Below are 18,106 nucleotides of genomic sequence, written 5' to 3' on the forward strand. Positions count from 1 at the left end.
TATACTGCACATGCAGAGAGCTGCAGATTGGCTCTGATACCAGTTGAATGGGAGAGAAGAAGAATTAGGGTTAGAGATTCATGTGGGAGACATACACAGAGAAGCAAGGGAGAGAGAGAGAAAGAAAGAAAGAAAGAAAGGAAGATTTTATTAACGTCTTCCAAAAGACCGAACTCGGCCTATGAGACAAATCGGAGTACCTGTATGGGGTATCCTCCGTCATCCCAACAAAATGAAAAAGTACTGAATAAAAAAGCTGAATCTGGGTGTGCAGGGGATGGAGCTCTACTACTAGAAGAATGCAAAGCTATATGCATGGAGTATACAATCATGATATGCAACCGAGCTAGCTCCATCCTGTACCATACTGGGGGTATAAAATGATATACATCAGTGAAGGGGGTGTCCACAGCTCCCTGAAGAACATGCCTGGGTGTGCTCTGAAGCGAGCCAGTCGCTCCGCACCCTCTCTGTGAAACTGAGCTTTGATCTCTGTCATCTCTCTCTGGTATAGGCGTGGTGTCCGAAAGCCAGGTGTCCTCTGTCTCCTGCGGGCTCTAAGTGTCTCTGCTCTCTGGAGAGTAATTCCCTGCCGTGTAGGGGCTGGGAGGGGTATGGATCTCTGAAAAAATGTAGTAATCTGTGTCTGTCGCCCCCCCTCTGGAGCTGTCTGAGCCTGTAATAATGTCTCTCTGTGGCGCTGTATGTCTAGAATGTATCTCCCTAGTATGCGCTGGTCTGCTGCCTCAAAGATCTGGCGTAGGGAATGTGGCTCTCTGAATAAAATGGGATATCTCTCTCTGATGGCTGTATATGCTCTGCATCTGCATACATAATGCTCCTCACTCTCCACCTCCTCTCTGCACAATCTGCATACCCTCTCCTCTCGAGGGATCCGTGCTGCTCTGCCAGTCTCAATCTCCAATCGGTGTGATGAAACTCTGAGCTGACCAATAGCCACTCGGGAGCCGTGTGGTAAAAAGCCCTCCATGTATCTAGGCCTCTCTATAAATCCATCATCAGTGATACTCATGAAGTGATCTCTGTAGTATAGCATCTTCGGTGGAAGAGGCTGTGTAGGCGATATCCATGTCTCTCGTGTATAGAGCTGCCATAGATCCTGTCTCAATACTCTGTTCCTCTCACTATGAGAGAGACGGATATGTGGTGCATCCCTGTCATACTGGAACGGTGGTAGATGATCCATGTCTAGGCCATGCTGTGAGAACCAATGTGTGACCTGTGCATACCATGATCCTCTGTCTCCTGCCTCAGCCAACTGTCTAGATGCCTGAAAAGCTCTGTATGATAATCTGTCCTGTGGCATCTCTCTGAATCTGTCTAGCAGGCATATAGTCTGAAATATGGCCTCTACCATCATAGGAGGCGCAGCAAACTCTGCTCGGATAATGTCATGAGGTACTGACGGTTTGCTGCGTATCATGCGTGCCATCATGAGGGCCTGTGGTCTCTCTATCTGTGTCCACCAATGGGTAGCAAGGCCTGGCGCCCATACTGCTGCTCCATACATCAATGCCGGTGTGACTAATGTGTCAAATAGCCACCCCTTCGTCCGGGGCTCCTGAAAATGCGCCTGGTGGCACTGTCTCTCTAGCATAGCCAATGCTGCATATCCCCGTGTCAATCTAGCTCTGGTTGCTGAACCCATGGTAAAGCGTGTGGCTGCTGCAGAGAAGGTAACCCCTAGGTACACGTATGATGTCACCACCTCCACCTGGCATCCTGCGAGAGTGAATGTCAGCTAACTCCTGCCCTGTCTCGATGTATGAAAGACCATAACCTTGGTTTTCCCAAGGTTCACAGTAAGACCCCTCTGTGTGCAGAAATCATCGAGTGCATGTAGATGCTGCTGTAGACCACCTGGGGACTCAGACACTAATACAATATCAGCATAATATGTACTGAGGTACCTGCTAAATCAACTCCATCTCCGCCTCCCCGTGTAATGAAGTCAGCCACCTCATCAATGTATAACCCAAATAGCATGGGGGAAAGTGGGCATCCTTGCTTCACACCAATGGTGCTAGCAATAGTCTCGGACATACCTCCTGGACATCTGACTCGCCCAAAAACCTGCTCATATAATGCATAGATGCCCCATGTCATATCTGCTGGTATGCCAAGAGACTGCAGGCGCTGAAAGAGCCTCTCTCGTGGTACTGTGTCAAATGCCTTGCGGAAATCCACAAAGCAGCAATAGAGCTTTCTCTTCCTCACTTTGGCCTGATCAATCATACATCTCAAAGTGAATACATGGTCAGTGATAGAGAAAGCTCTCCTGAAGCCTGCCTGCCCTGATGAGCGTAAACCTGCTCGCTCAGCATATAAGCTAAGCTCTTGCTCCAGCACTGCACCATAGAGTTTGGCCAGCACGTGGCCAACCATAACCGTCCTGTAGTTGCTCGGATCGAGCATATCCCCTGTTTTGTGAATCGGCACAATGGTGTGCATCGTCCACTCCGCAGGCAAACCCTCTGCTAGTGCCCTATTAAACAGGTGTGCAAGAAAAGGAGCTAAAGAATCTACTGCATATATGAGATGCTCACCCTGCAGGCCCATATGGTCAGCGGCCCGTCCATGCTGTAGGCGGCGGATAGCTTCCTGTACCATCGAGTGGGTAAAGAAGCTAGCTGTGGTAGGTCGAGGCTCCTGTGGCTGAGGTATAGGTGGCTGCTGTGGGGCATGGTATAGACCCTCTGCATATGTGTGCCATGTCTGTGGGTCTGCAATAGGTGTCGGGGTCCGGGGCTCTCTGAAGTGCCGCCATGAGACAGGGCTATCTCTACTCATGAAGAAATGAAAGATCTCTAGCTCCTGTGTCTCTGCGAAGGCCCGCCTTTTGCGGCGAGTAAGTCTCCTCATCTCTCTCCTCGACTCCTGCTCTGTGATGGCTCCCAAGGCTCTCTGTATGCGGAGCCGTGAGTATAGGGTTATGCACTCGTCATCATACCATCTGTTCTGGGGCATAGTCCCAGGTCTCGCAGGCTCTCCTGAGTGTACACGATGTGGAAAGCTCTGTAATGCAGCCGTGTGTAGGAGTGATGCGAGCTGGGCTGTAATGGTATCCATAGATGCCAGGGGATCCATGAGTAGGAGCCCATCCTCTACTCTGCCAGTGTATATGTCTGCCATGTCATGTGTGAAGTAGATGGTAGTGTGTGGCGTCGGTATGTGGGGAGCTGGTGATACTGGTGATCCGGCTAGTGAAAATGCCAAGTATGTATGATCTGCCCCAATAGGACGAGGTGGAATGGAGAATGAGGTGACAAGCTGTGATGCCTCCAAAGACCCCATAATGTAGTCTACCACCGTGCCTCCGGTCCGTGTATGACCCCCATGTGGGAAGCATGTCAGCCCTCCTGATCCCGGCCACTGTAGCATCCCATTATAAATAACGAGACGATGCCTGGCTCCCAACTCTAGTAAGTGGTCCCCATAATGTCCTCTGTCTGGTCCAGTGTCCTCTGATGCCCGACTAGCCCCTATCTCCTCTGGATCCACAGGGTGGAGGATCTCCATGTCATCATAGTCATACACCTCACACTGTCTGCTCTGTGTGTGGGCATTGAAGTCGCCCGTAAGAAATACTTCCCCTAGTGTAGAATAATGCATAATCTCCTCTGACAGACAAGTGTATGGCGAGGCTCCTGTCTCCTCCTCCTGTGGCATATCCTCTGTAATGACATAGGAGGATCCTGATGGAGAAAAGTAACATAGAGCTATGTATATAACCCTGTCCTGTGAGAGCTGTAAGCTGATCCACATGTATCTGGCCTCTGGATCCTGTGCTACCACTCTCAGTCTCCCCTGTAGCTCCCGTCTGAATAGGACTGCTACTCCCCCCCGACCCTCTCGAGGTACCCTGGCGTGTGGTCCTCCTGTATGCTGACTCCCACTGGAATCCCTCTACTCGAGGTAGCCCTCTCTCTGGGCTCTGATGTGTCTCTGTCAGAAGTATGATGTCTCTCCCCACCATAACATGCTCCAGTCGTCCAGGCTGCACCCATAGTGAACCATTACAGTTCCATACTGCTATGTGTATCTCTGTCAGTGGCCTGGTCTGTGTCCCATAGGCCCCAAACCGCTAATCCATGGGCCGGCCATCAATGATGACCCGACCATCTCGATAGAAGGCCTTCTTGCCTTCTCTCCTCGCGTGTAAGACTCGTGGCATGCAAGTTCTCCTATGCTCAAGCTGCATCCTCGTGAGATCATCATCCAAGAAAATGGGAGCTCCCTCTAAACCCCGTAGTATTACCCTCTTCCTCATGAAGGTGACCCTCTCCGTCTCTCCTGCAAACTGTAGGATGAGGGCTCGCTTGCGTGTTGAGTCTTTCCCGGCTCTCCATGCTTTGGTGAAGGGGAGAGGGTGCTCTTCCTTGTAGCCGAGCTTCATGCATAGAAGCTGTCCATCTTTCTCGGGAGTGGAGTCAGGTGTCTCGGCTATACCTGTGACCCGAATGTTGAGGCGGCGAGCATGCCTCATCTTCTCCTCCTCAATGGTGGTGTGAATGATTTGGTTTTCTTCCCTTTGAGTCTCCTCCCTCACTTCTTTACGGATGTTCTTTTTCACCATCTCGACCCATCCTGACTGCTTGGCTTCGAGCTTTCCTTCCATGTCCTTTGTGATCTCCTTGGAGATCTCTTCTTTGATGGCCGTGAGAGTGTTGTCATTGATCTCCCCTTCTTCCTTCTCAGCATTCTTGATGGCTACCATTTCCACTTTCAATGCACTCACCTCCTCCTTGAGTGCCGTGTTCTCTTGTTCGAGGTTCGTGACCCGTGCTTCGAGAGCTATGATGTGCCTGTGTAGTTTGTTTTCCACCTCATTGAGGTTGGAATCGGATGTCTTCTTGTTCTCCTTGATTAGTGCCTTCATTGCCATCTCGAGGGCCTCGAGTTTCTCTTGGAGACTTGGGGCCATTCCTCCAAATCACTCTGCAGTCCTTCCCACAGGCAGGGAGGAGAGAGAGAGAGAGAGAGAGTTATGTTGCTGCCTTGGGGGCCTGAGCAGGGGTGGGTGGCGAAAGGGACTGGCGGGCAGAGGCGAAATGAACTGGGCAGAGAGGCGGAATGAACTGTCGGGCAGAGGCGAAATGGACTGGCGGGCAGAGAGGCGGAATGAACTGGCGGGCAGAGAGAGAGAGGCGAAATGGGCAGAGAGGCGGAATGAACTGGCGGGCAGGGGCGAAATGGACTGGCTGGCAGAGAGAGAGAGGTGAAATGGACTGGCGGGCAGAGAGAGAGAGGCGAAATGGGCAGAGAGGCGGAATGAACTGGCGGGCAGAGGCGAAATGGACTGGCGGGCAGAGAGAGAGAGGCGGAATGAACTGGCGGCCACAATGCGAACTGGGCAGAGAGAGAGAGAACAGGCGGGCAGCGGGAGGGATGCGGAACAGAGTGAAGCGGGAGAGAGAAAGAACGTAGGCAAACGAGCGAAGAGAGAGAAAGAACAGGCGAACCAGCGAAGAGAGAGAGAGAGAGAGAGAGAGAGAGAGAGAGAGAGAGAGAGAGAGAGAGAGAACAGGCGGGCAGCGGGAGGGATGCGGAACAGAGTGAAGCGGGAGAGAGAAAGAACGTAGGCGAACCAGCGAAGAGAGAGAAAGAACAGGCGAACCAGCGGGGGAGAGAGAGAGAGAGAGAGAGAGTTGTGGGGATAAGTCAACTCATGAGGCATGAGTGTGTGACTCCCCTATCACACATGTATATTGCACTAGTACACATAGTGCACTTAGTACATTAAGAGTACTAAGTGTACTATGTACTATAACTTATGGGCTTGTACACACTATAAGGGTGGGCATAGTGCCTTTACCCCAACAGTCCTCTGTGGTCCACTCGGAGGGTAACTCCGTGATACCTGACTCCCGAAGGGTGTCCAACAACCACCTAGGTACTCGAACAGATCGTGGAGCCTCCTGCTTTTGCAGGGGCTCTACTCCAGCTGCGGGCTCAACCTCCTGTGCTGATTGAGGTTGATCAACTGGAGCAATGGTCTGGGAATCATCAAGACTCTTCTGGATCTCCAGAAGTGGCGGCTCCTCGACAGTGGATACTGGAACATGCTCATCAAAGCCCACATCTCGGCTGACAACAATCTCGTTTCTCTGGATCATATAATCTATATCCCTTGGAAAGAGAATTATACCCCACAAATATAAGCTTGCGGGATTTGGAGTCAAGCTTCCCTCTCTACTTCTTCGGAATATGTACATACGCATCACTCCCAAAAACACGGAAGTGCGAGACATCAGGTTTCCTGCCAAAATATGCCTCAAACGGAGTCATGTTAGGTACTGAAGTCATCGGAGATCGGTTCAGGGTATGGACAACCATTGCCATAGCCTCTCCCCAAAGTGGACAAGAAAGATCACGATGCTCCAGCATGGTCCTCGCCATCTCCACCACAGTCCTGTTTTTGTGTTCTACAACTCCATTCTCTGAAGGCGATCCTGTATTGGCCAGCTTCCTCTTGATGCCATGATCTGCACAAAATCTGAGAAATACAGTCGAGGAGAATTCACCCCCTTTGTCGGCCTTGAGAGTCTTTACTTGCAATCCAGACTCCTCCTCCACCAGCACGTGCCAATCTTTGAACCGTGCAAAAGCTTGGTCCTTCTGTGAAGGAAAGTAGACCCACGTGAATCTGGTACAGTCATCAACATGCAGCATAAAATAGAGAGATCCTCCCAATGATGGTGTTTGCTAAGGTCCACACAAGTCAGTGGTGAATCAACTCCAACGGTTTCGAAGCCCGCCTAGTAGCCTGCTTCGGAAAGGATTCCCTGTGCTGCTTACCATGTATGCAAGAACTGCAACGTCCTTGCCTACTGCCAACATCTGGCAAGCCAACCACCATCTGGTCTCGGAAAGCTCGCCGCAGTGCATCCACATTTAAGTGGCCAAAACGAAAGTGCCACAGATCTCTGACCTGAGAACTTGTCAACGAGGAGAGTGCAGAGAGCTTGTAGATAACCATTCTCCACACCGCCTTCCCAAACAACCTGGCCAGTCTCACGGTCCCATAGAGCAACTGAATGCTCCTCAAATTCCACCCGAAAGCCAGTCTTGCATACTTTATGCACTGGCAGAAGATGAAAACCCAGAGTAGGGACATAAAGAACACGAGAAGCATGCTTGCCCCCCTTGCCGTCAGGAATAATCTCCATCCGGCCCTCACTGTGTATCGGAATAGTGGAGTTGTCGCCAATAAAGATGCGACCGGACTGCCGTTTCAGATCCAAAAAGAAGTCACGGGACGGAGTCATGTGCCTGGAAGCACCACTGTCAAGAATCCATTCCCGGGTATCCTTTGCGGTGAAGCCAATTGCCGCCTCGCTCAAAGACGATAAAGCATCGGAGTCCATCATCTCTAAGTGCACAAATGCAGGAGCCTTTGCAGCTGAGGTTGAAGAATCAGCACTCTTCCCAGTCCGCTTAGGACACTTCCTCCAACAATGGCCTTTCTCGCCACAATCATTGCAGGATCGTTCGGCCTTCAGCTTCTCTCGTTCTGTGTCGGGCTTCTTCTCAGAAGACTTCTCCAGTGAAGCCTTCCCTTTGCCCTTGTTATTCCGGCCTTTCGACCGTTGGCCAGGTAAGGCCTCCGAACCTCCGTTGTGAGGGGGGTTCGTGAAACGTTCCTCCTGGTCCAAGACCATGGGCACAAGCTCCTCCCAGGTAATGGTGCTGAGCCTGCCACTCGTAATCAAAGAGTAGAAAGCGGAATACTGAGCAGGCAAGTGGGACAGCAAAGTAATGGCCATGTCTTCAGATGATATCTCCTTCCCAGCTTGGAGGACTTCCTGTTGAAGGGCATGCAGCTTGTTAATGTGCTCCCGCATTGTCGATGACTTTGCAGGGTTCATAACCCGCATCTGCACTTCCAAGGAGATCCTCTTCATGAGTGATATCGTGTTATAAAGAGAGCCAAGTGTTGCCATATGCCTTTGGCTAGCGTCATGTGCTTTACGTGATTGATTACTTGCGGTGTGCAGTTGAGGAAAATAAATGACCGGACCGTGGCGTTGACACGATCGCACATCTGTGCGTGTGCCTCGCGGTCCTTCTTCATTGACAATAACTCCCCTTCCTCTGCTTCCGGCCTTGGAACCCCGAAAACGATGAAATCAGCAAGGTCATATGACTCCAGCACAGACTCCATCATAACCTTCCAGATGCCGTAATTGTTCCCGTCCAACTGACGGTCCACTGGGAACGTGGGGAGAGTCGGGATCTTCACATGCTTCTCAGCCATCTCTAACAAATCTGCCATCGCGGGGATGTAACTGAAAAGGGTGGGTGGGTGGGAAAAAAAACTTTAAACCTGCAAGTGGCTATCTAGCACCTTAGCCCGCCTTCCTCTTGCAATTTTTCTTCCCGAACAGTCCAAATAGTCCACCAATCAGCAACGTAACTATCCCCCTCTTGCTCAGAAAACTCCCAAGATCTTTCAAGAGCCTAGGGCTCTAATACCATGTCAAAATATGCAGCGGAAATGATAACCAAATCTGAGACCACAAGAGCAAGTAGGGTGCAGAAAATAGACAGCACAAGAGAAGGAGAGAGATAGGCGTATAACTCTTCTCTATACACAAGATCCCGAGGAAAAACTGAATGAATACAATGTGGGGGCTATGGGGCCTATTTATATGGCCCCATGAGTGCAGTCCACCAGCGCATCATGCCCCACCAGCCCTCACGACTGGCGACTAGCAGAGAAAAAACCCACGACTTCTTTTGATCAAGTCGGCTAGCTCCAGGTGAACAAGAGTGCAGTCGGCCAACATCAGAAGCTCCTGCCAGCCTGTGGCAGCCACCCACACCATGGAAAAAATGGGGAAAAAATACAGGGAGTGAGGAAAAATGATAAAACACCTATACAGGGTGGGCACACCCACAAGAGAGGCCCTAGTGTCTGATAAAGACAAGAGATGACGTCTAACAGAAGTCTCATTGGGACGTAGGATTGCGGATCTTGCGGTATCTGCAGAGTACGAAGGATCTAGGACTCTTCTACACAGGAGGGGATGGAGTCAGACTCCAAGGTTGGAGTGACTTAGATTGGGGAGGAGATCGAGACACGAGGAGATCTACTTCAGGTTACAGTTTTACCCTCGGCTTAGGAGCAGTTTCTTTCTTGGAGCAGTAAGAGGCAGCCAACTATTGCCCTATCTTCGACAGAGGCAGAGTACTAGGCTGCTTGTGGTGCTGCTTGCGAGGTTGTGTGGCTGCGGAGGTTGCTAGGCGAGATTGGGTGTCACGTGCATCCCGCACTTGGATATGCCACGTAGACATATCTGTACAGAAGGTGCAGGACCTGGGATGGTGAACTGGTCCCATGTGAGCCCAGTTCGGGACAAGTTAGCCAGGGATCCATCTCAGTCGTCCAAGGTCAGGTGTGCACTGTCCTGCACATGAAACAGTGCCAGTCCGCGCTGTAAGTCTCCCTCTGGAATGATGTCAGTGATTCTGTGTATTTGGTATGGTACCGGATGCCAGATCATTGAGTAGTTAGCTAGGGTTTGCTTTCAGAACAAGGGGCCAGCCCATAGGGCTACCCTGGGTCTTTGTGTGGGCATGGGGATAGTGTGAAACCACCCCCATGAGGGCCAGGAAGGCCCTAGCTGAACCCACCAGCCATGGAGGGGCTGTAGGACAGCCGTAGGGGCAGGCTAAGGGCAAACATTCAGGAGATGCAGCCTTTGTATGGCTGTAGGGCAGGTATGGGGCAGCCCAGCCCTCAGATTGTTTGCAAATCAGTGTCCAGCCCATGTAGAAGCATGCGCATGATGCCCAGCCAACAAGGGAAAGAAGCGCTGGAATTTATGTGATTTTTTTCAGCATTAAATGCTGAAATACTCAGTCGTGGGACATTTATTGCTGGCCGCTTGAATTAATGCTGGCCGACTGCTGTTGATAGAGTAGTATAAATAGTGTGCCCACAATCCCGTTGTTTTATCTCATTTCTCACCAAGAGCTCAAGCATAAAAGGGCTAGACAAGCCAAGCAGGTGCTTTCAGATTCACATCATTCTAATAAAGCAAATACACCATCCGTGGTGGGGGCCCTACAAAGGGTATTTGGGACCAATACTGTGTCCTCTCTCTCTCTCTCTCTCTCTCTCTCTCTCTATTTTTTGCACATCTTCATTCAGTTTGTGCGTTGATTCCGTCGCGAAAAGAGTGTTGGTTTCTGAGCATTGAAGTTACCGATCTTCTCCGAAGCTTTCGCATGTTATAGTGGTATCAGAGCCTACTTCAAGTGCAAAGATTCAGCAAAGAAACCAGAATTTTTTCTGGCTCGTGTGGTTGGTTTTCAGACGCCAGTGGACTACCCTTTTCGGAGTGACTCCTATCCTTCGAAGGACAGTTGGTTTTCAGCCTCTGGAAGCCTCCAGACATCTCCCCCCCACAGATAGTGGATGGTCAGATTGCGTTCTGGAAAGGAAGTGCATTTTTTTGCTATGGCGAGCTTTGACGACGAGAGAGACCAAGAACCATGGGACCAGAGTGCACCAGGCAGCCCAGCTAGGGCACTAGGCTTGAGTGTTACAGATATGTTCGAGCAGATGATGCGAGCAATCGCAGACCAGACAACCAAGTTGGACGAGCAGAAGGTGCAGATCTTGGCTCTGGAAGAGCGTACCCGTTCTCCAGCGTCACGTTTTCCATCTCCTCCTCCCTCTCCTTCCGTATCCCAGATTCCAGATCCTCGACACAGGGACCCTTTCGCGGGGTCACACCCGCAACCGAGCTCTTTGCTCGAGTTGCAGATGCGTGCATTGGAGATCCGACAACGTGAAGACGAAGCCATGCGACGCGTGGAGCACGAGCGTTACCTAGCAGCTTTGGACGCCAGATTGACATCGGCGGCGCCCTCGAATCATTTTCTCGAGAAAATAAACTTTAGTAAGTATAATGGTAAACTCGATCCCACAACTCTCTATTCATGGTTACATTAGTTTGAAGCTTACTTTGCCGCAGTTAGAAAAACAGATACTGACAGAGTGATCTTAGCCAGTTGGTACTTGGAAGGTGAAGCCATTCCTTGGTGGACTCAGTGGGCTCATGCCCACACCAGATCAGGTATGGCAGCTTATGTGTGGGACGAGTTTGTCCGCGACCTTAAGCAGCGGTTTCTACTGTCCCACTACCTTGAGCGACTCGAAGACGAGTTCAGGGGAGCGCATTAGAACGCGCAACTAGTCCTTCAGTTTGCCAATAGAATTTCGACCTTATGTTTGCAATTAGGCTTATCTGATTCGGACAACAAAGGACAGTTTTTGTATGGCCTTGACACGCAAATCCAATGGGAGGTGCGTATGTTTAGGCCAGCCACCTTTGAAGACGCACTCTTGCTTGCGCAGAGTGCAGAAATGAAACATAATGGTGGCAAGCCCAAGACTTCCCAGCCGGCTTCTCCCAGGGCTACCGCCTCGGGGGGCAAAGGCCAGAACCAGACGGGGTCTTCCCCAGGACAGAGCCCGGCTCCAAGAACTCGAACAATGCATCTAAGCTTACTCCAGACCAGAAAGCGGAGGTAGGCAAGACAGGTGGCAAGTTGAGTGCTGAGGAGCTTTCTTAGTACAAGGAGGAGGGTAGATGTTTCTTTTGTCATACAAAAGAACATACTTCTCGGGATTGTCCTAAGAAGCCTCCAAAACCTGCCGCCGCTGCCTCCATAGCTTCCGTGGTGAGCTCAGCTCCCACACAGACCCCAGCGGCGACCCCTAGTTCTTCAAACCCCAGTGCTTCAGTTGGAGTAATTATTAGCCGGGAGCTCGAAGATAAGCAGAAGGGCGCCCATGACCAGGAGTATGAGCACAACGAATTGCTCAAGTCCTTTGGCTACAAAGAGTGGGTACCACCAGGTGCGGATTGTGGAGGGGGACATCCCCAAGACAGCCTTCCGTATGGAAAGGGCCCACTATGAATTTGTGGTCATGCCATTTGGCGAACTCCCCAGCTACATTTAACCGCACGATGATGCGTGTTTTCGTCATGCCATTTGGCTTGACGAACGCCCCAATTACATTTAACCGCATGATGATGCGTGTTTTCCGGGATTTGATTGGAAAGTGTGTGTTCATATTTCTGGATGACATACTGGTATTTTCAGCTACGGTTGAGCCACATGACATTGATGTGGAGAAAGTCCTTAAGTTGCTGGAAAGCAACGAGCTCTACGTCAATGAAAAGAAGTCGGAATTTTATTTTTTCCAGGTGCATTACTTGGGATACATAATTAGTGCAGAAGGCATTCGACTGGATCCGGCTAAAGTGGTCGAGATTGTCAATTGGGAAGTACCTCAGACAGCCTATGACATCAGATCATTTGTGGGTATATGCTAGGCATACTCCACCTACATCGACAAGTTTTCTGACCTCTCGGCAGATCTCACGGATCTACTAAAGGGAGTGAAGACAAGAAGGCAAAAGATTCGAATGACTCCACGAGCGTTGGAGGCATTCAAGAACCTCAAGGTGGCTTTATCAGAAGCGCCTTGTTTAGCACTTGCCTCGTGGGACGAACCATTTTAGGTAATCACCGATGCGAGTAACATCGCAATTGGAGGTGTATTGCAACAGAATGGTCATCGAGTAGCTTACATGTCTCGTAAGTTATTGCCCGCAGAGAAAAACTACTCAGTCTATGATCGTGAACTCCTAGTAGTTATACAGGCCTTGAAACATTGGAAACATTTTTTGTATGGCCGTGACTTTGAGGTTCTCACTGACCATCAGGCATTACGCTGGATTCAGACAATGCCAAGTGCACAATGGAGTGATCGACAACACCACTGGAGTCAGATATTCCAGCAATTCGGTGGTATGATTGAGTACCTTCCAGGAAAGGTCAATCTAGTGGCCGATGCTCTGAGCAGGAAGGGACAAGTGACTGATATTTAAACCACTAGACTCGATCTTGTTGGACTAGATGACATGAGGCACATGTATGCGGATTCCGAGGAATTCGGTACACAGTGGGAACAGGCATTGGATGCCACAGGACTATGCCACTTTCTGATACGCGATGGTTGGCTTTTCTACAAAGGCCGACTGTGTGTCATGAAGTCGTTCAGGGCAGCGCTTCTGCATGATGCCCATGACGCCATTACAGGTGGTCATAGGGGCATGAACTCGACTTTGGAGAAATTGGAACTTCAATATTATTGGCCAAAGATGAGGCGAGATGTGTTTACATATGTACAACGTTGTGATATTTGTCAAAAGGTGAAAGCTCCTCGTGGAAAGAAGATAGGGTTGTTACAGCCCTTGCCAATTCCTGAGGGTCCTTTCCAAGATGTTTCGATGGACTTTGTCACGAATCTGCCTCCCAGTCCGAGTAAGCGTAATATGCAGTGCTTAACTATTGTTGATAGATTTAGCAAATTTGTTATGCTTATTCCTTGCAAGGCCAATGTGACCGCCGAGGATGTTGCCCAGTTGCTCATTCGGCATTGGTACCCGATTGGCGGGATTCCTAGGACCATAGTGTCAGACCGAGATGCCAAGTTTACCAGTCATTTTTGGAGGGCATTGTTTGATAACTTTGGTACTTAGTTGAATTTTTCCAGTGCATTCCACCCACAGGCGGACGGCCAGACAAAGATATGAAACCAGTTGTGCTGAAGTGTTATGTCCACGATTAGCAAGGTAAGTGGGAATCTTATTTGCCTTTAGTTCAAGCTGTTTTGAATGATTCTTTTTCTTCAGCTATTGGCAGGACTCCATATGAGGCAGCATTTGGAAGACCTTTCCAGTCATTGTTGACCAGGACCTCGTCTTCGGTACATGAAGCGAACAGAGTGACAGAGTCTTACCAAGAGATTTTAGAGTCAGTTAAAGACAGGTTGGCTAAAGCGTAAGAGGCTTACACTCGACAGGCCAATAAAGACCGAAGGGATATGAGTTTTCGGAAGGGGATTGGGTTTATCTTCAGATTATGAAGCAAAGGTTGAAACAGGTGGGCAAGCGATGCCCAAAGTTGTCTTTCAGGAGCTTCGGACCTTTTCCCATCAGGAAAAAGATTAATGAGGTGTCTATGCAATTAAAGCTACCTCCGAGCTGGACTATGCACGATGTGTTTCACGTCAGTTGGTTAAAGTCATATGCAGGTCCAATCCCTTCAGAGGTTAAAGACGAAGCGGAACCAGATATTGTTGATGAAGTAGAAGTTATGGTTCCAGAATAGATCCTTTTGTACCGTTTCAGGCATGGCTCAGGCCGAAGACAAAGACAGTTCCTCACGAAGTTTCAGGATCGAGGGACCCATGAAGCGGTATGGCTTGACAAAGTGTTTTTTGAAGACTATCTGTCGTTATTGACGGATTATTTGGAGGCTATGCAGCTTCCATCAAGTTAAGCAGAAGGGGATGTCACGTGCATCCCGCACTTGGATGCCACGTAGACATATCTGTACAGAAGGTGCAGGACCTGGGATTGTGAACTGGTCCCATGTGAGGCTAGTCCGGGACGAGTCAGCCAGGGATCCATCTTAGTCATCCGAGGTCAAGTGTGCATTGTCCTGCACATGAGTCCAAGGTCAAGTGTGCACTGTCCTGCACATGAAACAGTGCCAGTCTACGTTGTAAGTCTCCCTCTGGAATGATGTGAGTGATTCTGTGTATCTGGTATGGTACCGGATGCCAGATCACTGAGTAGTTAGCTAGGGTTTGCTTTTAGAACAAGGGGCCAGCCCATAGGGCTACCCTGGGTCTTTGTGTGGGCATGGGGATAGTGTGAAACCACCCCCATGAGGGCCAGGAAGGCCCTGGCTGAACCCACCAGCCATGGAGGGGCTGTAGGACAGCCGTAGGGGCAGGCTAAGGGCAAACATTCAGGAGATGCAGCCTTTGTATGGCTGTAGGGCAGGTATGGGGCAGCCCATACAGGCTGCCCAGCCCTCAGATTGTTTGCAAATCAGTGTCCAGCCCATGTAGAAGCATGTGCATGATGCCCAGCCAACAAGGGAAAGAAGCGCTGGAATTTATGTGATTTTTTTCAGCATTAAATGCTGAAATACTCAATCGTGGGACATTTATTGCTGGCCGACTGTTGTTGATAGAGTAGTATAAATAGTGAGCCCACAATCCCATTGTTTTATCTCATTTCTTACCAAGAGCTCAAGCATAAAAGGGCTAGACAAGCCAAGAAGGTGCTAAGCAAAGGGGTGAAGGACTGCAGGTCAAGGGCTGGGATTTGCTTAGCCAAGAAAGGTCAAGGATTTCTGTATTTTCTTTTCAGATTCACATCATTCTAATAAAGCAGATACACCATCTGTGGTGGGGGCCCTACAGAGGGTATTTGGGACCCAATACTGTGTCCTCTCTCTCTCTCTCTCTCTCTCTCTCTCTCTCTCTCTCTCCCCGTCACCTGCACCTGCTGCCCCCCCCGTCACCTGCTGCTGCCCCTGCCCTCCTGCCCCCCCCCCCCCCGCTCTCTCTCTCCCTCTCTCTCTCCCCGTCACTTCCTCTCTCTCTCTTCCCGCCACAGACCCAGCCCCCCCCCTCTCCGCTCTCTCTCTCTCTCTCTCTCTCTCTCCCCGTCACTTCCTCTCTCTCTCTCTCTCTCCCGTCGCCGCTGCAGCAGGGCCTGCCCCTCCCGTCGCCGCTGTAGTAGCAGCCCCCTCCTCTGCTCCTCTGCTCGCCCTTACCCTCTCTTGAGTAGGGTTTAAATTCAGTACCCCCCTGAGGGGGAGGGGGGGGGCTCCCTGTGGGCTATTTTCAGCACCCCCGTGATACAACATGGCCCCTAAACTGAAGTCATTTGCAACCATGGCCTCGAACCCACCCCCCCTTCCACCCCTTATCAAACCTCAATCCCCATGGGAGATCTTCATCATGGGAGAACTGAAGAAATTGCAGCAGGAGGTCTCCACCCTCAAAACTGAGCTGACACACAAGGAAACAAAGATTGCCAGTCAAGAAACAAGGATTGCTGGCCTTGAAGCTCAATTGCAGGACATCAAGAACAAGCAGGAGATTCAGGAAGCAGCCCAAGAAGCAACCCAAAAAATACAGGAAACACAACAAGAAAGCACAAAACCTCAGGTAAAATCAGAGAACTTTGTCAGTGAAGTACTGTCAGTCCTGAAAGAAAATGAAAGGGTCAAAAGCCTGGAAACTTTTGTTCGAATTGGGGGCTTGCCAGAAGATTGGTCAGTAGGTACCAACACAGATGAACAGCTAGAGGGATACATCTTGGATGTAGATATCATAAAGGAACGACTCACTAAAGTGGTACCTTTTATAGACCTTGGTGACCCAACTGACATTCAAATTAAAGGGAAACAGGCTAGGGTTCGATACTATGATATGATTGATAAGATCAAGGTAATGAAGCAGACTAAATCATTGCAAGGTACCTCGGTGTGGATTTCTGATGAGTTGACCCCACTACAACTAAAGAATAGAGCGGGGGAACTGGCCAAAGTCAGAGAAGCAAGGAAACAAGGGAAGTGGGCGGTCTATAGAGGAGGAAAAGCTATCATCAAAGATTTTAAAGCTCTACCCTCCTTTTGAAGGACATGAACTTGATACTTATACATATCTAATCACATTAAGCACATGGTGATTTTACCATTGTAACATGTAACTCTCATGAGTCATGAGAGCTTTGAAGTTAGTTTCTTTTTGATCCCACATGCACTTTTCTTTAACCGATACCCCGAAGTGGATTGTAACCAAAGATGTATTCTGATCTGTCCTATAGGTCAGCTTTGGCCTCGACAGGACGTTAATATATCTTTCTTTCTTTCTTTCTTTCTTTCTTTCTCTATTTTCTGCACATCTTCGTTCAGTTTGTGCATTAATTTCGTTGTGAAAAGAGTGCTGATTTCTGAGCATTGAAGTTACCGATCTTCTCCGAAGCTTCGGCATGTTACATTGGGTTTCCACAGAAGGAGCCCACAGTCATCCAATGTGATAACCAGAGTTGTATAGCTATTGCTCGGAACCCGGTCTTCCATGCCCGGACCAAGCACATAGAGATACAGTATCACTTTGTACGTGAGAAGATCTAAGTTGGTGACATCTTGCTACTTTATTGTTCGATGGAGGACAATGCGGCAGACCTCTTCACGAAGCCTCTACCTCAGGCTATGCTCAGGCGGCACTCCAGCTCCCTAGAGTTGGTTTCACAGCCAGGAGGTGAGAGGGGGTGTTAGAAGTCATCTCTTGTCTTTACTAGACACCAGGGCCTCTGTTGTGGGTGTGCCCGCCCTTTGTAGGTGTTTTCTCATTTTTCCTCACTCCCCATATTTTCCCCCATTTTTCCCATTTTTCTGTGGCTTGGGGGGGCAGTCCTGAGCTGGCAGGCACACACATCTTCTGGCCGACTGTACTCGACCGCAGTCCAGAGCTGGCCGACTCATGTTTGTTGGCCTACGTTCTATGTGGGAGGTCGTGGAGATATTGTACCTGTTGGCTGCCTCTGGAGCAGGCCGACTGCTGCCTGGGGTCCATATATAATGGACCCCCACAGCCCCTTGTCATATCATCTTGTATCACTTCGGGATCTTGTGTATATAGAGCAGAGTTACACGCATATCTCTCTCCTTATCTTGTGCTGTCTATTTTCTGCACTCTACTTGCTCTTGTAGTCTCAGATTTGGTTATCATCTCTGCTGCGTATTTTGACAGCTGCCTACTAGGGTACAGTCTACTGCCGACACCATTTCATTAAGTTGCCTTTTTATTGTATATAATGTGCAGATTATGATGCTGTGCTATGATCAATGCATTGTCATCCTCTGAAGGCCATGAGAACTGCAGGGATATCTTTGAGTTGTACAGTTATCAACAATCACCTGCAAGAGAAGAGGAGGATTTCCTGGTACAAAGAAGCAAAAGAGAGGCACAGTGAGGTGGTTTTGACAGGGATTTATTGCGTTGCGGTTAGAAAATGACTGTTCCAGCAGGGGATTTATCTGTTGCAACTGGGGATGTTAAGCAACCGGCTACACCAGCTGAAGAGAAGGTCACTATTCTTGAAGAGTCTGCAGCGCAAGTAAGGGAAGGTGACAAGTTCTATCTGGTCACGTTCAGGTACCATTTTTGCCTGTGGTTTTGGTTAGCAACATC

The 18,106-nt window shown here is 49.6% G+C and overlaps 1 protein-coding gene across 1 annotated transcript in view; it reads left to right on the forward strand.

The window, feature by feature from the left end:
• Positions 1 to 18,106, forward strand: part of LOC147617233 (ubiquitin carboxyl-terminal hydrolase 9-like) — a 119,517-nt gene that overhangs the window by 19,966 nt on the left and 81,445 nt on the right. The window contains exon 2 of the mRNA XM_086776860.1: positions 17,738 to 18,070. Coding sequence (XP_086632986.1) covers positions 17,928 to 18,070 — 143 coding nt within the window. The 5' untranslated portion in view covers positions 17,738 to 17,927. The remainder of the gene's footprint in view (positions 1 to 17,737; positions 18,071 to 18,106) is intronic.

Source organism: Cibotium barometz, chromosome 37 (genome assembly GCF_041138505.1).
Source record: "Cibotium barometz isolate CiBa-2024 chromosome 37, ASM4113850v1, whole genome shotgun sequence".
In the NCBI taxonomy this organism is placed as follows: Eukaryota; Viridiplantae; Streptophyta; class Polypodiopsida; order Cyatheales; family Cibotiaceae; genus Cibotium; species Cibotium barometz.